General features: G+C 43.6%; 1 protein-coding gene across 1 annotated transcript; it reads left to right on the top strand.

Moving 5' to 3' along the window:
• Positions 1-319: 319 nt before the first annotated feature.
• On the top strand, positions 320-5,730 carry CTSL (cathepsin L; the record flags this gene model as incomplete). The annotated part of the gene is made up of 7 exons (XM_082258316.1): positions 320-442; positions 2,128-2,250; positions 3,161-3,310; positions 3,401-3,625; positions 4,158-4,323; positions 4,395-4,512; positions 5,600-5,730. The coding sequence occupies 7 exons, from the start codon at positions 320-322 to the stop codon at positions 5,697-5,699; spliced, it is 1,005 nt and encodes a 334-aa protein (XP_082114442.1). The 3' UTR covers positions 5,700-5,730.
• Positions 5,731-18,086: the final 12,356 nt, after the last annotated feature.

Genomic DNA, 18,086 nt, shown 5'->3' with positions numbered 1-18,086 from the left:
CCTGCCAGGAGAAGATGTGGCTATAGCAGCTGCTAGTAAATCCGGCAGCCTGATTGTACCCAAGTTGATCGCTCAACTTGGTACATTCAGCCTGCTCTAACAATTCAGTGTATGGATGGCCTAAATGCTGCATAACTTGGTGTCTTGTTGCAGAGTAAAAGTGAGTTTTTTTTTTTTTTTTTATTTTTTTTTATTTTTCTATTTCTTGCTCTTTATTTGATCTTCTACACAAACGCCAAGGCTCGCTTTTCTGGTCAGAACTCCTGACTATCTTTTCTTGTGCCTAATAGATTTATTTTGTACCTGCAGGTTGGAAATCATGAGGTTACTGGTAGTTGCTTCCCTGTGTTTGGCATCGGTATTCGCTCTTCCTGTACATGACCCAGCATTGGATGAAACATGGAACCTGTTTACTGCTTTTTATAATAAAAAATATGAGAAGGTAAGTTTAGTAAACCATTTTCTCCTGTGAACTGCTACCTTCCATAAATTAGTATCTAATTATTCCTTATAATTAGTAGTATCTAAAGTGTTTCTGTAAGATGACCAAACGCCTGAACTGGAATCTGGAAAGGGCCAAACATTGTTTTGGCATGTTGAGCTTGAAGTTGTAGGGGAGAATTACTAAAACCAGTACAGCTAAACATAGTAAAAGTAACCAATCCGCTCTTTTTTTGATTTAAAGCTTAATTTGAATAAGCTGGTTACTAAACACCAGCTGCATCAGATTTAGTAGATATCCTGTTCCTGTGGAAACAATCCACCCTAACATTCTAGGTCTGGCTCAGAAAATCAGTGAAACTTTGATAGAAGAGCTCATGTGGTCCAATGCAACCAACATGGCAAACTTCACCACATGGGGGTTCTATTGGATAAACTTCAAAATAACGGCTCTTCCGGTTATTTAGGTCCCTTTCACACTGGTTGGTTTCAAAACTGCCAGTAAATTGCTGAACGCTTTTGGGGACATTTGCCTTGCAGCTTTTAAAGGTCACGCTTTTCAAACTGAACCAAGGCTAGGAGGCAGTTCTGAGGCTCTTCCCATTCATTTGATTGGGGAGCAGTGTTTTTATTGGTGTGCAGCAGCCCCCTAATACCTAACCGAGCCCCATCTCTTTCTAACAAATGTTCCATGAGAGCCTTAGTTGTCTGGGACTCTCCTTCCTGTTTGAGACACAGCCGTGGGTGCCATTGGTAGTCAGTGAGCCAATGGCTCATTCTGAATGGACAGAGCACTGCCTTGGGTGCCCCCACAGCAATCTAACTTACTTGCAGTATACCATTTAAACACCCCACCTTCATGTGTAGATGTGGACCATATTGTAGCAACTTTTGCGCATACTTGTGTTTGTGTATCAAGTTGCATTGGTTTACCTACCACTAAAACATTGTCATGTTTTTCTTAATAGATTTCAGAGTTATTCTGTAATGGCAGCTTTGTTCAACAGCCTTCACAAAGTGGTTAAGATCTATGTGAATAAAATACTGAGTGTAGAGTGGTCACAAAGGCAAGCCTGCTTGTTTAAATAGCTTGCTTAATTGGGTGTTGGCTAACCAACCCTCTATCCTATTTTTTTTTTTTTGTAGGTTTTTCATTCTTTCTATCCCTGGGGTTGAGATGGGATATGAAGGCTCTGCAATCTGAGAACAAATGGCTATAAATGATAAAAGTCCTGTGGGTTTTTTTATTTAACATGTTATACTTGCCTGCAGTGGCTTTGCCCAGATCTCCTGTCCCTCGCTTAAGCTCCTGGCCCCTACCTCCTGCTGAGTGTCCCCACAGCAAGCAGCTTACTATGGGGGCTCCAAAGCCGATGCTTTGTCCATTCAGACAGCCATGGCTTCATTGGCTCACTCTGACAGCGGCAGAAGCTAATGGTGCCCCCTGCTGTGCCAGCCAGGCAGCCAAAGCACTCCTGCACAGCGCTGGAGGAAAAACAGGCTCAGGCAAGTATTAGGGGGGCTGCTGCACAGGTTTTTCCTTCATGCATTAAGGTAAAGACCACCTGCTTTTAGACCCACTTTAGCATCAGTGTTGGGCTTGAGAGTTAACACTGGGTGGGTCCATATACAGTAAAAGCTTGGCTGTATCTATTTAAAACTGGCTAAATCTATTTTTCCTCTTAGGATGATGGTACATGGAGGAGGTTGGTATTTGAGGATAATTTCAGGAAAATCGTGAAACACAATATGGAATATGCTGCAGGGAAACACACTTACAGCCTTGGAATGAACCATTTTGGGGACATGGTAAGTGTACATGGAACCTTTGAAGCAACATTGGATTTATACCATCACAAGAGTAGTTGGTGGAACAAAGCCTTCAGTTCTTTATTGCAGAATAGACATGCATGTCTTTAAGAACTCTTGCTTTGCTTGCTTGCCTGTTCAGTCTATCAAATGTACATGAAGTGTGCATGCACAGCTTCATTCTTGGCCTTTTGTCTGAGCCAGGGTGTTTGATTCTGTGCATGAGTGGGATCAAGCTATTCAATGCATACCTGGCACATAATTCTGTGTGCTAGTTTAGATGTCTGAAATGTGTTGCTGTAAAGGAACTATAAAAGCTCATACATGCAGTTAGCAAAACCAGCAATATCATTAAATTCCACATTCCAAAAGCTTGACTAACATCCATGTGCTGTACCCAGGTAAAGTTCAAATGTAGAATACAGAAAACTGGTCCACATAAGAAGTTTGACACAATTCAGAATCGCTTTAAGAGTGCATGTGAATACATGATCAGAACAGGGTCCACATATAAGCATTTTTAATTGCCTAGTTTTGTATAAAGATCCAGTGAGTCAGCAACATAGAACCTACAGCAGGGAGCATGTAGTGGTTCATAGGTGTGGCACCGGCAGTTATCAGCTAGCATTTACAGATGCATGATCCATCAATGATGGTGCACACTAAAATTACAGAAGTGGGTTTTACTTTTTATCCATCGAGGCTGATCATGAAGTGGTAGATGTCCTAAAAATGTATTATGCATATTTAGAAAAGTAGTGCGCAGAATATAATGGCAGTCTTGCCCTTGAATATAGTGATTCCTACAGAGCCTGTTAGTCTTAACTGGTTTGTGGTTGGAAACGTGACTGACTTGGTACTATGAATTGAATGAATATGTAATTTACAAACAAATCTGTTTTGGTTCTAGACTTCAGAAGAATTTAAACAGCTAATGAACGGATACAAACATAAACCAAACAAGACCCGAGGAGCAACATTCCTGCCACCAAATAACTTTGAGGCTCCAAAACAAGTTGACTGGCGTGAAAAAGGCTATGTAACTCCAGTGAAAGATCAGGTATAAACAAAAATGCCTGCTTTTTGCAGATATTGGTATGTAATGCCCAGTAGCTGCATTACAGATTGCTTATTGTTTGTTTCTTTCCAGGGTCATTGTGGTTCATGCTGGGCTTTCAGCGCAACTGGTGCTTTGGAAGGTCAACACTTCAGGAAGACTGGCAAGCTTGTGTCCTTGAGTGAGCAAAATCTTGTGGACTGCTCTAAACCACAAGGCAATGAGGGTTGCAATGGAGGGATGATGGAATATGCCTTTAAATACATTCTTGACAATAATGGCATAGATTCTGAGGAGTCATATCCATACGTTGCTGAGGTAAGAAACCTTTTTTTAATGACAGATTGAATTTATTCCATTTGGGTTTGCTGAAAGATAATCTAATAGGTGATCTATTTTTAGAATCAGAGGGGGCTGTCCACTCAAACTGTTACTAGTAGTCATTTGGCTTTTATTATAGCACTTCATGTTAACTTTGGCCTGTAATCTCCTGAGACAACCATCTCACTATAGGTCTTGGATCAGGAGATCACAAACTTCTCGTTCAGAATCTTCAAGATGGAAACTTTAGGGGGACAACTTCTAATGTAAGGCATGCCTCTGCCTTTATGCTTTGTGACAAAGGTTCCATGGCTCTTATTTAATGGCTTTAATTTTCTGCCTAGGGTCAGTAACCCAAACTATGGGGGAAGTGTTGGCTCACTCTACACTATGTATACCGTGGTGAAGTGTTAACTCTGTACAGTGCTATCGTCTGTCAGATTTCAAAAATGAACTGGAAGTTAGCTGTATTTAATGTAGAATGAAGTCATGAGAGATTGGTATACATCTCCATTACTTGTCTTTATAGGATCGAGACTGCAAATATGATCCAGCCAACATGGCTGCCAATGACACAGGCTACATGAATGTCCAATCTGGGGATGAGAAGGCTCTAATGGAAGCTGTGGCATCAGTTGGTCCAATCTCTGTAGCCATTGATGCTGCACATAACTCATTCCAGTTTTATCAACAAGGTATGTATTGCTCTATTAATCCTGACTTCTTTAAGACTGAATGTTCTGTACTAATGTAAAACTACTTGCAGGAATTTACTATGAACCTGAATGCAGCAGTAAAGACCTAGACCATGGTGTTCTGGTTGTTGGCTATGGATTTGAAGGAGAGGATGTAGATGGCAAGAAATACTGGATTGTTAAAAACAGGTATGTTTTCAAAATTCACTCTGTGAAATGCAGTATGGGGAAATGAGGCCTTACACAGCTTTTTGCCTGGAATGTGACAATTTTTCATAATTGTCACTGACCTGGGATAAATGCTGTGCAAAAGCTGGCACTGGAAGCTTGCTCTCTGGGGTCAGGGGGTTCGTTGGAGGTTAGAATTGCTAAATGTCAAGCCCATGATGACTCAGTTGCTGAGAATTTTTCCAAGGTCTCACCTGGGCAGTGCAGGCCGCACAATGAAGCCTGATGGTAAAAGGGTTGCTTAAATATTTACAACTAAAACTCAGCTTAACAGTCCTTGGGTGGCTGCATTATCTTTCTGACAATCTTTTGGCAAGTACAGGAAATGTCAGCTTTTTTCTTTTTTCAGGGCCACATGTTTCAAGCATTTATAATCAACCGTCAGGCATTTTTGTCTACCTCTGAAAGAAAGGGACCAGTTTTTACAGGCTAAACATTATTATTACAAATGTGTTTGGTTTCTATGGTTTTACTTGCTTTTACCCTAATGTATGGGGCCAAAAAAATGCTAAACTCTCAAAGCTTGTGGCTTTTGCACTGGGTGACTAGCTACAGGCAAATGCTTGAGTGTGAATGGGTGGCAGCTTAAACAGACCATATTGGATGTAAATTCATCAGCCCCTGTGTAATTGAGTTTAGGCAGACATGCTTGTACAGCACGCAGTGGCTTTGTTAGCACCTTATACTGGAGGAATAAATAGTGATCGGGTTTACCAGGTGAAATATCAAGGAGCTAAAACTAATACAGGAACCTCGTCCAAGGACTAGTTGAAGTGCATCTTAACAATATTTATATGCAGTTTCATATTTTTAGATTGCATTGCTAGTATAGTTGCTAAACTAGCACTGTCTGTGCTAGTTAACTTGTATGGCTTCAGTACCTGTTGCTAATCTGGAACCATTTTATACTGAAATTCAGATTTAACTGGTATGCTTTGTCAGTCAGTGGCTTCAAGCCTAAGTTCAAGATTGCAATGAAAAATACAAATGTGCAAGTCTCATCTGCTATACCCATTTTCTTTTTTTTTTTTTTTTTTTTTTTTTTTAGCTGGGATAAGTCATGGGGGAACAACGGATACATCAACATTGCAAGAGACAAGGGGAATCATTGTGGAATTGCTACAGATGCCAGTTATCCTTTAGTTTAAAAAAGGAGCCAATGAAGATTTTTATATTGATTTAAACTAAATGCTACAAAATTATGACTACTTCAGGTGACCTCACATCTAAGCTGGATCTTTTTATTTGGTGTTTTAATGTCTGTTTTTAAATGTGTTGGTTTTTTTTTATAAAATAAAACCCGGTTTACTCAATATTGTCGTGTGACTTGATAAGTGACCAATACTTTAAATATGCTAAAAATTTAAGTTGCCTAGCTAGGACTCTGACTGCAGTACTTAGGTTGTGATCTGCTCCTTGCCTTGTTTGGGTCAGTTGCTCCAAAAGGTAAAACTTTTTTTCCTTGAGAAAATATGATCAGATTGGTGGTTTTAAAACTTAACAAATGTGACAGGAATGACTACTGTAGATTCAGCAGTGCCATACAAAGCAGCCATTAGCGAGTCGGGTTAGTTGATCTAGCAGTTGTCACCCTGCTTTTAAAAGATGGTTAACTTGCTGGTATCATGTTTCATGGCTCAGTTGTGGCTGGTGTATTGCGTCTGGCCCCCTAATCTACATGCAGGGTGCAAGACGCATGGAGTTCAATGGGGCTTTTTTAACCATGTGACTAGAGCCAGAGGCTCAAAGGCTAAAAAAGTGGGCTCTGTGCAGAGCAACATTGATGTTGCTCCAGTGCTGCAAGGTCAAGCATAGTTGAGTGGGGGCCAGATTACCCCCCCCCCTAACTCCTGCCTAGGGCAACAACAAACCAGATAATTTCCCTGCAAATCCCCAGGGGGTGGTGGGCATCTCTACGCTTCCCATAAGTTTGATTCTGTGACAATCCGCCGCTTGGATTAGGCGGATCACTTATGTGAGGACCACCAGCCATGTTTAAAAAAAAAAAAAAAAAAAAAAAAAAAAAAGCGACCGTCAAAGTACTGATGTAAATACAGTGGGTGGTCTGAAAGTGGTTAAGGTAGCCATTTTGCTGGCCCACCACATAGGTTCTTTCCCTACCCCACCCACCTCTCGAGGTGCTGCTCTATCAAACACTTGCCCACAGCAAATCTAGCAGCTCTGTGCCTGATCCTGCAGCCTTAGTTGTGATTTAAGTATTGCAAGACCCAGATGTCATTCTGACTAATGCTGGGTGGCAGGGCCAAAAAATTGCTGGGGAAGAGGGTTGCATTCACCCACTAAATGGCAAGGTGGGAGGATGTGGAACTTTCCCACTGCTTGCAATCTGCCGAGTGTCACAGCCAGTGTTTTGGCATCAAATGTGGGTTTAGTTTTAATAAAGAGCAAATCTGCACTGAGGATAGCTAGCTTGGCTGCAGCCTACCTTCTAAATATAACCCCCAAAGGGGTATATAAGAGGGGGAAGGTAAATGGTGCTTCCGATGTCAGTGTGTACCACAGAATATCAATTATGTAAACCATAAAGTATTAGTGTCAGGTGTGCTAGAGTGCAATAAACAGCATCAATACGAAAATGGATATGTAAACAATGAATAGGTATAAACTGCTTTAGTGCAGTGTACAGCATTATCATCCCAAAAAGTGACAACAGTGTAACTAAATATTGATCATGTAAAAAGGTAATTGATCCATCCAATCTACAATCAAGTAAACAAACCAAATTTGTGGTAGGTGGTTGGGTAAATTCACAAAAATGAAGGTGACTAGTGCAGAAGAGGCCAAGTGTATATATCCGACAATAGTCCATAGGATGAATAAATATACGGAGTCCAAAAATTGCAGATCTTGAGGTGGTTGTGCAGGTGAGGAACAATAGTGCTCCCCTCTCAATGACTGCACTCACCGGAACTAAATACCCCTACAGGGGTAATGGGCATGGTAATACTCTGGGTATAATCCTATCAGATCAGAGGACATAGATCTTGGTATCTCTGGCCGTCTAGTCAGATCCTCAAAGGTACAGGGCAATATCAAACTCAATCAAATTGGTAATATATGTATTTGGAGATCCAGACCAAGGATAGTGTCTTATTTCCCTGATTCTCTCCCTCCATCAGCAGCCTGTGAATTTCATTATCTTCTGTCAGCCTTCCCTTTAACTGCAACAAGACATAATTTTCCAACTATTCTCACAAGAGCACTCAAATGCAATGAAAGGCAGTAGACCCAACAGGAAGAAAACGTGGAAGTCATCGGCAGTTCATAACTGAATGAAGTTACAAATAAAGCGCTCCTTCCCTCCACTGCGCAGTCAGACTGATGGCAGTGAAGGGAAGGATTGATGCTGTTACACACGAGGCACTTTAATACTTTATTTACATAATTATTGATATTCTGGGTTTAGTTTCAAAGTCTTTTGACTTTGACTAACTGCCATTTTAGTCTCGCACTTTAGTTATCTGCAGTACATTTTAGCCAACTGAAATGTCCTACATCTTAGTTGACAAATCTCCAGTACCTTAACACTTTAAAAAAGGCTTATTACCAGGACAAAAGCATCACATCTGATATTCAAGCAGCAATTTTGAATTGTTAGTACCGGCCTTATATGGATTTCTGGCTGAATGTTCTATCCATGGACAGGCTGGTTTTAAAGTTTATCTACTCTACTTCAGTACAGCCAGCCTGTTGGGTTTTTAATGCAATTACTGCTGCTGGTTATAGCTGTATTGTTTTTTTTTTTTTTTTTTTTTTTTTTAAGCCAACTGAAAAAAAAAAATCCCACCAGGCTGTTTGTACTGATTGTTTTATTCGAATGGCAAGGAAACCACCTGTTGAATACAACAGTGTAGTTGGAGGAGTTCGCTTTCCTTTAACCCAGTGATGGCAAACCTTGGCATCCTGGATGTTTTGGAACTACATTTCCCACAATGCTAATGCAGCACTCTGCAGTATAATTGAGCATCATGGGAAATGTAGTTCCAAATCATCTGGGGTGCCAAGGTTTGCCATCACTGCTTTAACCCCCCTGGTTAAGCACTTTCATCTATAGTTAACCTTGCTCAATTGGGGAAGCGAACTGTACACGCTCATGGTTTATTTTTTCCAGCGAATGCAGACAACAGGTACTACTAAAAGTGGTTTTGCTTTTAGGCAGCTAAAACCATGTAGGTAATTGCTCTATATACTGTGCCTGTGAGAATTGTACATGGCTTTTTGTACATTCATGTAAAAGCAGGTTAATTGCTACATAGCAAAGTAAGTACACCCCTTTTTATAAATATTTTATTTTTTCATGTGACAACACTGAAGAAATTACACTTTGCTACAATGTAAAGTAGTGAGTGTACAGATTGAATAATAGTGTAAATTTGCTGTCCCCCTCAAAATAACTCTCACCACAGCCATTGTCTAAACCGCTGGCAACAAGAGGGCACCCTTAACCACTTAAGCCCCGGAGGATTTGGCTGCTCAAAGACCAGGGCCTATTATGCGATTCGGCACGTGACTTTAACGGACAATTGTGCGGTCATGCGATGCTGTACCCAAATGAAATTGACGTTTTTTTTTCCCCACAAACAGAGCTTTCTTTTGGTGGTATTTGATCTGTGCAATTTTTACTTTTTGCGCTATAAACAAAGTGACATTTTGAAAAATTATTTTTCACTTTTTTTTTTATATGAAATTCCCCCAAAAAAGTAAAATAACATTTTAGGCCAATTTGTTTTCTGCTACATATTTTTGGTAAAAAAAAAATCGCAATGAGCGTATTTTGTTTGGTTTGCGCAAAAGTTATTGTGTTTACTAACTACGGGAAAGATTAGTCATTTTTGTTTTTATGGTTTTAAATAGTAATGGCGGCGATCTGCGGGGTTTTTTTTGCAGGACTGACATTGCGGCAGACAGATCGAACCCTCACTGACATTTTTGACACTTTTGGGGGCACCAGTGACATTACTACAGTAATCAGTGCTATACATATGCACTGTTACTGTAAAAAGGACACTGGCAGGGAAGGTTTTAACTTTATTGGTGATCAGTGGGTTAAATGTATCCCTAGGGGCGTGGCTTGTGATGTAACCACAGACATACGATCCTACATAGCAGGATCGTATGATCTCTGCAGTTACACCAGGGAGAATGACAGATGGCTGTATTTACATCAGCCGCGTGCCTTTCTCACACTCCATCGGGGAGATCGCAAGTGGCCAGCGGACATCGGAGCCGCCAGTCACTCGCGCAGGGATCTCAGTGAACGAGCGAGAGCGCGTCCACCCCCCACAGGCGGCTGAGCGAGTGACGTACCCATACGTCACTTTGGCCAGCAGCGGCTGCCTGCCGCAGTATATCTGCGGTGGGTGGTCGTTAAGTGAAAATGTCCAAATTGGGGCCAATTAGTCATTTTTCCCTCCCCAGTGTCATGTGACTTGTTAGTGTTTCAAGGTCTCATGTGTGAATGGGGAGCAGGTGTTAAATTTGGTGTTGTCACTCTCTCATACTGCTTGCTTGAAGTTCAGCATGGCACCAAAATTCTGAGGATCTGAAAAAAAAAAAGAAATTGTTGCTCTTCATAAAGATGGCCTAGGCTATAGGAAGTTTGCCACTATGCTGCAGCTTTTTGTGCAGGGTTTCGGGAAAGACTATACAGCGGTTGAACAGGCCTTGCCGTGGTTGACCAGTGCAGTTGAGTGCAAGCGCTTAGCAACATATCCAGAGTCAGATGTATGAGTGCTGCCAGCATTGCTGCAGAGGTTGGAGAGGGGTCAGCATGTCAGTGCTCAGACCATACGCCGCACACTGCATCAAATTGGTCTGCATGGCTGTTGTCCCAGAAGGAAGCCTCTTCTAAAGATGATGCACAAAGCCCGCAATCAGTTTGCTGAAGACAAGCAGACTAAGGACATGGATGACTGGAACCATGTCCTGTGGCCTGATGAGACCAAGATAAACTTATTTGGATCAGATGGTGTAATATGTGGTGGCAACCAGGTGAGGAGTACAAAGACAAGTATGTCTTGCCTAAAGTCAAGCATGGTGGTGGGAGTGTCATGGTTTGGGGCTGCATGAGAGCTGCCAGCACTGGGGAACTACAATTCATTGAGGGAACCATGAATGCCAACATGTACTGTGACATACTGAAGCAGAGCATGATCCCCCCCCCCCCCCTCCCTTCAAAGACTGGGGCCACAAGCCGGTATTCCAACATAAGGATCCCGAAAACACCTCCAAGACAACCACTGCCTTGCTAAGGAAGCTGAGAGAAAAAGTGATGGACTGGCCAAGCATATCTCCAGACCTAAACCCTATTGAGCCATCTGTGGAGAAGTGTAAGGTCTCTAACATCCAGCAGTGATGTCATCATGGAGGAGTGCAAGAGGACTCAAGTGGCAACCTGTGAAGCTCTGGTGAACTCCATGCCCAACATGAACTTTCTATTTGTGGGAAAAAAGACATTAATTTTTTTTAGGATACAGTGTCTCAATTGTCCTTTAAAATAATGTAGTCCTGAATCGCAAAAAATGGCCTAGTCATTAAGGGGGGAAATCTTCCAGGGCTGCGGGCATGGTGCAGAAGATGCAGGTGTTGTGGGCATGGTATAGGAGATGTGGGGGCTGTGGGGATGGTGCAGGGGTTGCGGGCATGGTGCAGGAGATGCGGGAGCTACAGACATGGTGTAGGGGTTGCGGGCATGGTGCAGGGGCTGTGGACATGGTACAGGAGATGCAGGGGTTGCGTTTATGGTGCAGGGGCTGCGGACATGGTACAGGAGATGCAGGGCTGTGGGCAGCATGGTACAGGGGATGCAGTGTTGCGGGTATGGTACAGGAAATGCAGTGCTGCGGCCAGCATGGTACAGGAGATGCAGTGCTGCGGGCATGGTACAGGAGATGCAGGGCTGTGGGAAGCATGGTACAGTAGATGCAGGACTGTGGGCAGCATGGTACAGGAGATGCAGTGCTGCAGGCATGGTACAGGAGATGCAGTGGTGCGGGCACGGTACAGGAGATGCAGGGCTGTGGGCAGCATGGTACAGGAGATGCAGGGCTGTAGGCAGCATGGTACAGGAGATGCAATGCTGCGGGCATGGTACAGGAGAATCTCTTCTACCATGCCCGCAGCACATGCATCTGCTGAAGAGGAGTCTCACTTTCCTTGAGGCACCTTACATTTAAAAATGGCGCCGCCCGGCGCCATTACGTCACCACGCATGCGCCGCCTGCCCGGGAATAGCCGAGCGTGTACAGGCTCTCCCGAGCGGTGGCAGCGCATGCACAGCGTGCATGTCAGCCGGCCGCGGCCATTTTTTTTTTCAAGCCGGTGCAATGGATCTAGGGGTTTTTTCATGCGGGGGGGGGGGGGAGGTTTTTTGCTGCCCCCGCAAAGTGCCGCCATAGGCCTAAATACAGCAGTGGGTGTACTCACTTTTGTTGGCAGCGGTTTAGACATTAATGGCTGTGTGTTGAGTTATTTTGAGGGGACAGCAAATTTAGGCCCCTTTCACACGGGCGTTCCGTATGTCCGTATATCACCCCATCCGTTTGTGGGTGATATACGGACATAATGCATGTCAATGGGATTGCGTCCTTTCAGTTCTGTTCCGTTTTTTTGGAATGGAACAGAACCCTATTTTTTCTTCCTTGGAAAAACGGAAAGGACGCAAAATCGGATGTCAGCGGTGTCATCCGCAATCCCATAGACATGCATTATGTCCGTATATCATCTGCAAACGGATGGGATGATATGCGAACATACGGACCGGATGACACAAATGTCATCCGTGTCCGTGCAATAAAAAAAAAAGTGATACGGTCCGCTCCGTGTGAAAGGGGCCTTACACTGTTATACAAGCTGTACACTCACTACTTTACATTGTAGCAAAGTGTCATTTCTTCCGTGTTGTCACAGGAAAAGATATAATAAAATATTTACAAAAATGTGAGGGGTGTACTGACTTTTGTGAGATACGGTGTGTGTGTATATATATATATATATATATATATATATATATATATATATATATATATATATAGTAACAGTATAGTTGACAATGTGTCCTGAATTTCAGGACAGTCCCAGTTTCCTGAAATTTCTCCCTGGATATCTTCCTGATCTTAAAACAGAACTTAAAGTGTTACTTAACCCAGGACCCTGCATTCACTATATCTGGTCTTCCACAGTACACAGAACATGGAAATGCAATTATTTTAGTAAAGATAAACTGCTAAATACCTTTTCTCATCATCAGTTTAAAAAGCAGTCTTGCGACTTCTATCAGTGTCTGGTTAAAGCTTGAAGGAGGAGGAGTTTTCATTCTACACTGACTGTCCTATGAGGCTGCAGGACCCCTGACCCTCTGTCTGGACAGTGCTGATTGGCCCTGTGCTGATCACATATACTATTCTAATAAAAAAAAACTCTCTAGCAATTCACACCAAACTGAGCATGTGCAGCCTCACTCCATTTACTCAGTCTTATCCGGACATGTTTTGGAGGGAATGCAAAAAGATCAAACAGCCTTTTTACACAATGCACAGGATTAACTGCTTAGGTTCCCCGGTGAGTATAACAAGCATGCATTACTGCAAATACAGACTGATTTTACTGTTGTGGGTTTAGTAACACTTTAACTCCTTATAGCAGAATTGTTTCTTTCTCCTCCCTCTTACAAAAAATGTTAAACATTTTTATGATTTGTACCTTTAGGTGTTTTTAGCTCAGGCCAGGTGCTAAGTAATCTTTTCTACTAGAGACCCCCAGATCAAACAAGCAATATATCTTTTATATTTAAAGGGGATCACCCACATTTTATTTTGACCGCAATTTAGCTTTAAATACTGATAAACATGCAACTGTTAGCAGCCAGGGGGAGCAGTAGGGAGGGGATGAGAGTTCAGCTGCTGACTTTTGATAAAAACTTGAATTCTGCATATCGGTAACAACACTGCTTAGTCTGCACATTTTAAGGAAAGGATACGTACATTCTGAACAGCTGATGAATCAGAAAGGGAAGTCAGTGCATTGGTAATGTGGTAACTGTCACACAGTATGCATCATACTTATCCTTTCGCCTAAGGCCCCTTTTACACGGGCTTTCCAATCAGGTCCGCCGGTAAGTTTTCCAGGCGGACCTGATTGAACGCTCCATTCACCCCTATGGGGCACCGGATAACAGCGGTGACATGTACGCTGACACCCGCTGCTATCCGATCTGATCCTGACTATGAAATCCAGATGGAGGGTAACTAGTGTTGGGGTAGTTACTCAAAAAATGTAATTAGTTATTAGTTACTAGTTACTTCTGTAAATTGTAATGAGATTACTTTACTAGTTACTGCATTTGAAAAGTAACTTCACTACTTATTACTTTACTTTCCTTTTTCTAAATTTATCGTGTAGAACAGGGGTGGGAAACCTTTTTTCTGCCAAGGGCCATTTGGGTATTTATAAATCATTTGTGGGCCGTACAGAATTATCAACTTAAAAATGTGCCTATTATATTTGGTCAAACATTATTTAATTAACTCACCCCTAATGTGAGGGCTGCAACTGCTTCTCTTTGGTGGGTTGTGTGATGTTAGCTGGTATTGATGATGTTGCTACTGGCAACTGGTTTTCCAAGTTTGCGCCGGTCAGTCTGGAGCGCAGTCGACTCTTTGTGGTGGTAAGTTTTGAAAAGAACTGCTGGCGGGTACAGCTGGCTGGTACTTCTGGCTGGTAATGCTGTGGGTACTGCTGGCTCAGGCTGGTACTGCTGACGGGTACTGCTGGCTCAGGCTGGTACTGCTGGCTAATATTGCTGTGGGTACTGCTGGCTCAGGCTGGTTCTGCTGGCTGATACTGTGCTGTATGTACTGCTGGCTGGTACTGTTGTGGGTACTGCTAACTTTGGCTGGTACTGATGTGGGTACTGCTGATTCTATTGTGGGTACTGCTGGCTCTGGCTGGTCCTGCTGTGGGTATTGCTGGCTCTGGCTGGTACTGCTGGATCTTACTGTCCCCTTAATGCAGAGTGATTAGTGCCCCATCAACGCAGAGTGATTTGTGTCCCCTTAATTCAGAGTAATTAGTGCCCCCCATAATGCAGAATAATTAGTGCCCCCTTCTAATGCAGAGTGACCACAGCATGCCCCCTTTCAATGCAGAATGACCACAGCGTGCCCCCTTTCAATGCAGAATGACCACAGCGTGCCCCCTTTCAATGCAGAGTGACCACAGCGTGCCCCCTTTCAATGCAGAGTGACCACAGCGTGCCCCCTTTCAATGCAGAGTGACCACAGCGTGCCCCCTTTCAATGCAGAGTGACCACAGTGTGCCCCCTTTCAATGCAGAGTGACCACAGCGTGCCCCCTTTCAATGCAGAGTGACCACATCGTGCCCCCTTTCAATGCAGAGTGACCACAGCGTGCCCCCTTTCAATGCAGAATGACCACAGCGAGCTCCCTTGAATGCAGAGTGACCACAGCGTGCCATGCCCCCTTCAATGCAGAAAAACCACAGCGGGCCGTGCCCCCTTCAATGCAGAGAGACCAGTGCACTTACCTGCAACGGCGGCTTCTCCTCAGTCCCCCGCGTCACATCGAGTCCTCCCGCCTCCTCCTCGGCCAATGGCATGGGTTCGCCTTTCGGCCAATCAGGAAGCGGGTCTCTGACCCGCTTCCTGATTGGCCAGGAGGAGGATCTGTGTGACAATAGAGAATTTTCATTCACTATTGTCACACAAATGGGTGGGCTAGGGCGCAGTGCTCGGCGCCCCGGGTCCACCCTTTTCTGAAGCCTATTAGAGCCTCTGGCTCTAATCAGGTGATTCAGAAAGAAAAAAAAAACCCCATTGAACTCCATGCGCATGTAGATTAGGGGGCCAGACGCATGGATGGGGGGTGGCGCCCCTGAGCCCCCAGCGCACCAGCCGCCACTGCAGCCCAATGGTAGGGCCGGCCCTGGGCGCCCCCGCCCAGGATCGGCCATGCAAAGCGGGGACAGTGTCCTCAGTCTGGGGACGTCTGGTCACCCTAGCACAGGGGGCAGGATCAGATGACTTTGCGGGCCGTAGGTTCCCCACCCCTGGTGTAGAAGAAGATACATGGACAAACATTTACTCTTTCTGCATAGAGTTTATTTTATAAATATTGCATATTGAACCACATGAAAGAGCAATATCCCCTTCTGCACAAAGAAATATGCCTCACTGTAAAATCCAGAAACAACAAAATAAAGAAGGCTATGGTGAGCTCATTTTAAAATGATGTCAACACACACGTTTCAAAACACAGGCTTTGGGAAACATGAGAACAACACTCTTCTCCTGAGAACAAAACCTGAAAAAACAGAATAAAACAGAAAGTGCAACAAAAAGTCATAAACGTTATCCCTCTCTATTCTTCGAAATAACGATTGTATCTCATAATTAAAAGCCTTTCAAATCTTTTATCCGACAGCCTGTTCCTCCTTGGGGTCAGGACAATACTGCCCAGGCTTAAAAGCCTTTTGACCGGTGCACTTGACGGTATTGGAGTGTTGTACTGCTTTGCAATTCCCTTAATCCTGGGGAACCTGGAGAGAACCTCCCAGTCAGATCAAGGCATTTTTAAGTACTCCATGACTTAAGTCTCTGCGGTGTAGAAAAACTCCTCTTCAAATTCAAAAAAGTAATTGTGACTGGAGGTGGCGGGGCTCTGAACTGCTGGTTTCATCAGTGGCTCTTCAGGAATCCGGGCACAACACTCAGCAACTAGCATGGTTTTAACAGAATCTCTTCTCTTCTCATCTTTGAGCCAGCAGACCTTTAATTTTGGCATTGTGGCAGCAGCCATCAGAGCCTCCTTGCTTTCCAAGACAGATGCAAATCTGTCTTTGATTGCCTGTGATATGAAATAGTAGGCTACATTAGACACATATATAGTTCAATTAACAACTTTTACAGCCTCATAAATGATTCAATATGTGTTTACCTGTACAATAGCACCGGGCATGCCAGCTGTCATCTGGGAAAGGCCATCCTTTAATGCAAGCAACTTTGACATAAGAATCTCTAAGGTTGGCAGGAGGGTGCCGTAGTAGCAATCATCTTCTCCTTGTAGTATATCTAATGCAGCAGCTAGAGGACTTAACACTGCACAATATTCCTTCAGGAACTGATGCTCTCGCTCAGCGATGCTCTTTACACTCAGTCTAGTAAAAATGGTGCTTAAATCTCTGACTGGGATTTCTGTGATGAGAGGCACGGCGTCATGAGTTGAGTTCCAGCGTGTAGCAGTGGGTATGATGAGCTTTCTTTTTAGCACATCCTCAACCTGGTCTGAAGCCACAGTAGAGTGACTCGTTTTTGTCCAGAGAGCTGCACACGTGGCAAGAGCACTTCTGTAAACTGCTTTAAGCCCCGTACACACGTACTGATCGTCGGCCGAACGATCGGCCGTCTTTTGTCCAGGGCTGTCGTGTCTGTTGAAAATTGCAAAAGACTGCACACGAATTTTGTCGGCCAACAACAGCCGACTGCAGAAGTGATGTCATGTGATGGATAACTTTCCTTGTCTTTTTTCTTTTCTGAGCATGCCCAGTCTTGCTAATCTGCTGTCTGTCGGCCGAAATCTGTACTGACTGGCGAACAATCGGCCGTTCTGGTGTTGGCCAGCAAAAATTTTAATGCCTGCACGACAGATTCTGTTCGGCCGAAAATGCGCTGTCGGAAGCATCATATTAACAAGCCTACAATCGGCCGATCGGCCGTCGGCCGAATATTTACGGCCGACAATCAGTACGTGTGTACGGGGCTTTACAGTCATTTTTACTGGTCAGCCATTTCTCCAGGTCATTTTTTGCGATGAGGTTTAGTGTATGTGATGCACAGCGCAGATGAGGTGGCAGTGAAAATGTCTCATCTGATTCCTTGGAGAGTGCTTCGGCAACATCAGTAAAAGTGACCTCCTCCTCCCCCTCCTCATCAGATGGTTCGTCAGAGTTAGACCCCTCATCAGGATGGGATTCAAACATTGTAAAGGCTTTTACAAAATTGCTGCCATTATCAGTGACACATGCTGTTACTTTATGTGATAGTCCAAAGGATGAATGAACCTGTTCTATTTCACTAGCTATGACATCGTAAGTGTGTCTTCCTCTCACTCTCTTGCAGGCAAGAGAAGCCTTCTTGCGTTTAATACGAATGCGGTCTATCCAGTGCACCATCATTCCTAAATAACTATTGTTGTTGGCGGACCAAATGTCTGCAGTGGTACACACATGATCCAGGGACTCGAACATTCTTTTAAGCTTTGATTCCATGTCGGAATAACACTTATCCATGTAATGTGAAAATGTTTTCCTGTCGGACGTTGGCTGGCGACTGCGAGCAGTGGGTATTTTATCTGGTATTTTTCGAAACCTGGGTGATTCAATGGTTGACAGGGGAAGCATGTTGTTAAGATATATGACATTTTGTTTATATGCCCTTATACAGCTTATCCATTGATCTACAGTCATATGAATATGTTGTCTGTTTGTTAACCAGGAAGTGT

Source organism: Pelophylax lessonae (genome assembly GCF_965119305.1).
Source record: "Pelophylax lessonae genome assembly, chromosome: 1".
NCBI lineage: Eukaryota > Metazoa > Chordata > Amphibia > Anura > Ranidae > Pelophylax > Pelophylax lessonae.
Note: the sequence above shows the minus strand (reverse complement) of the source record. Positions and strands in the feature narration are given on the sequence as shown.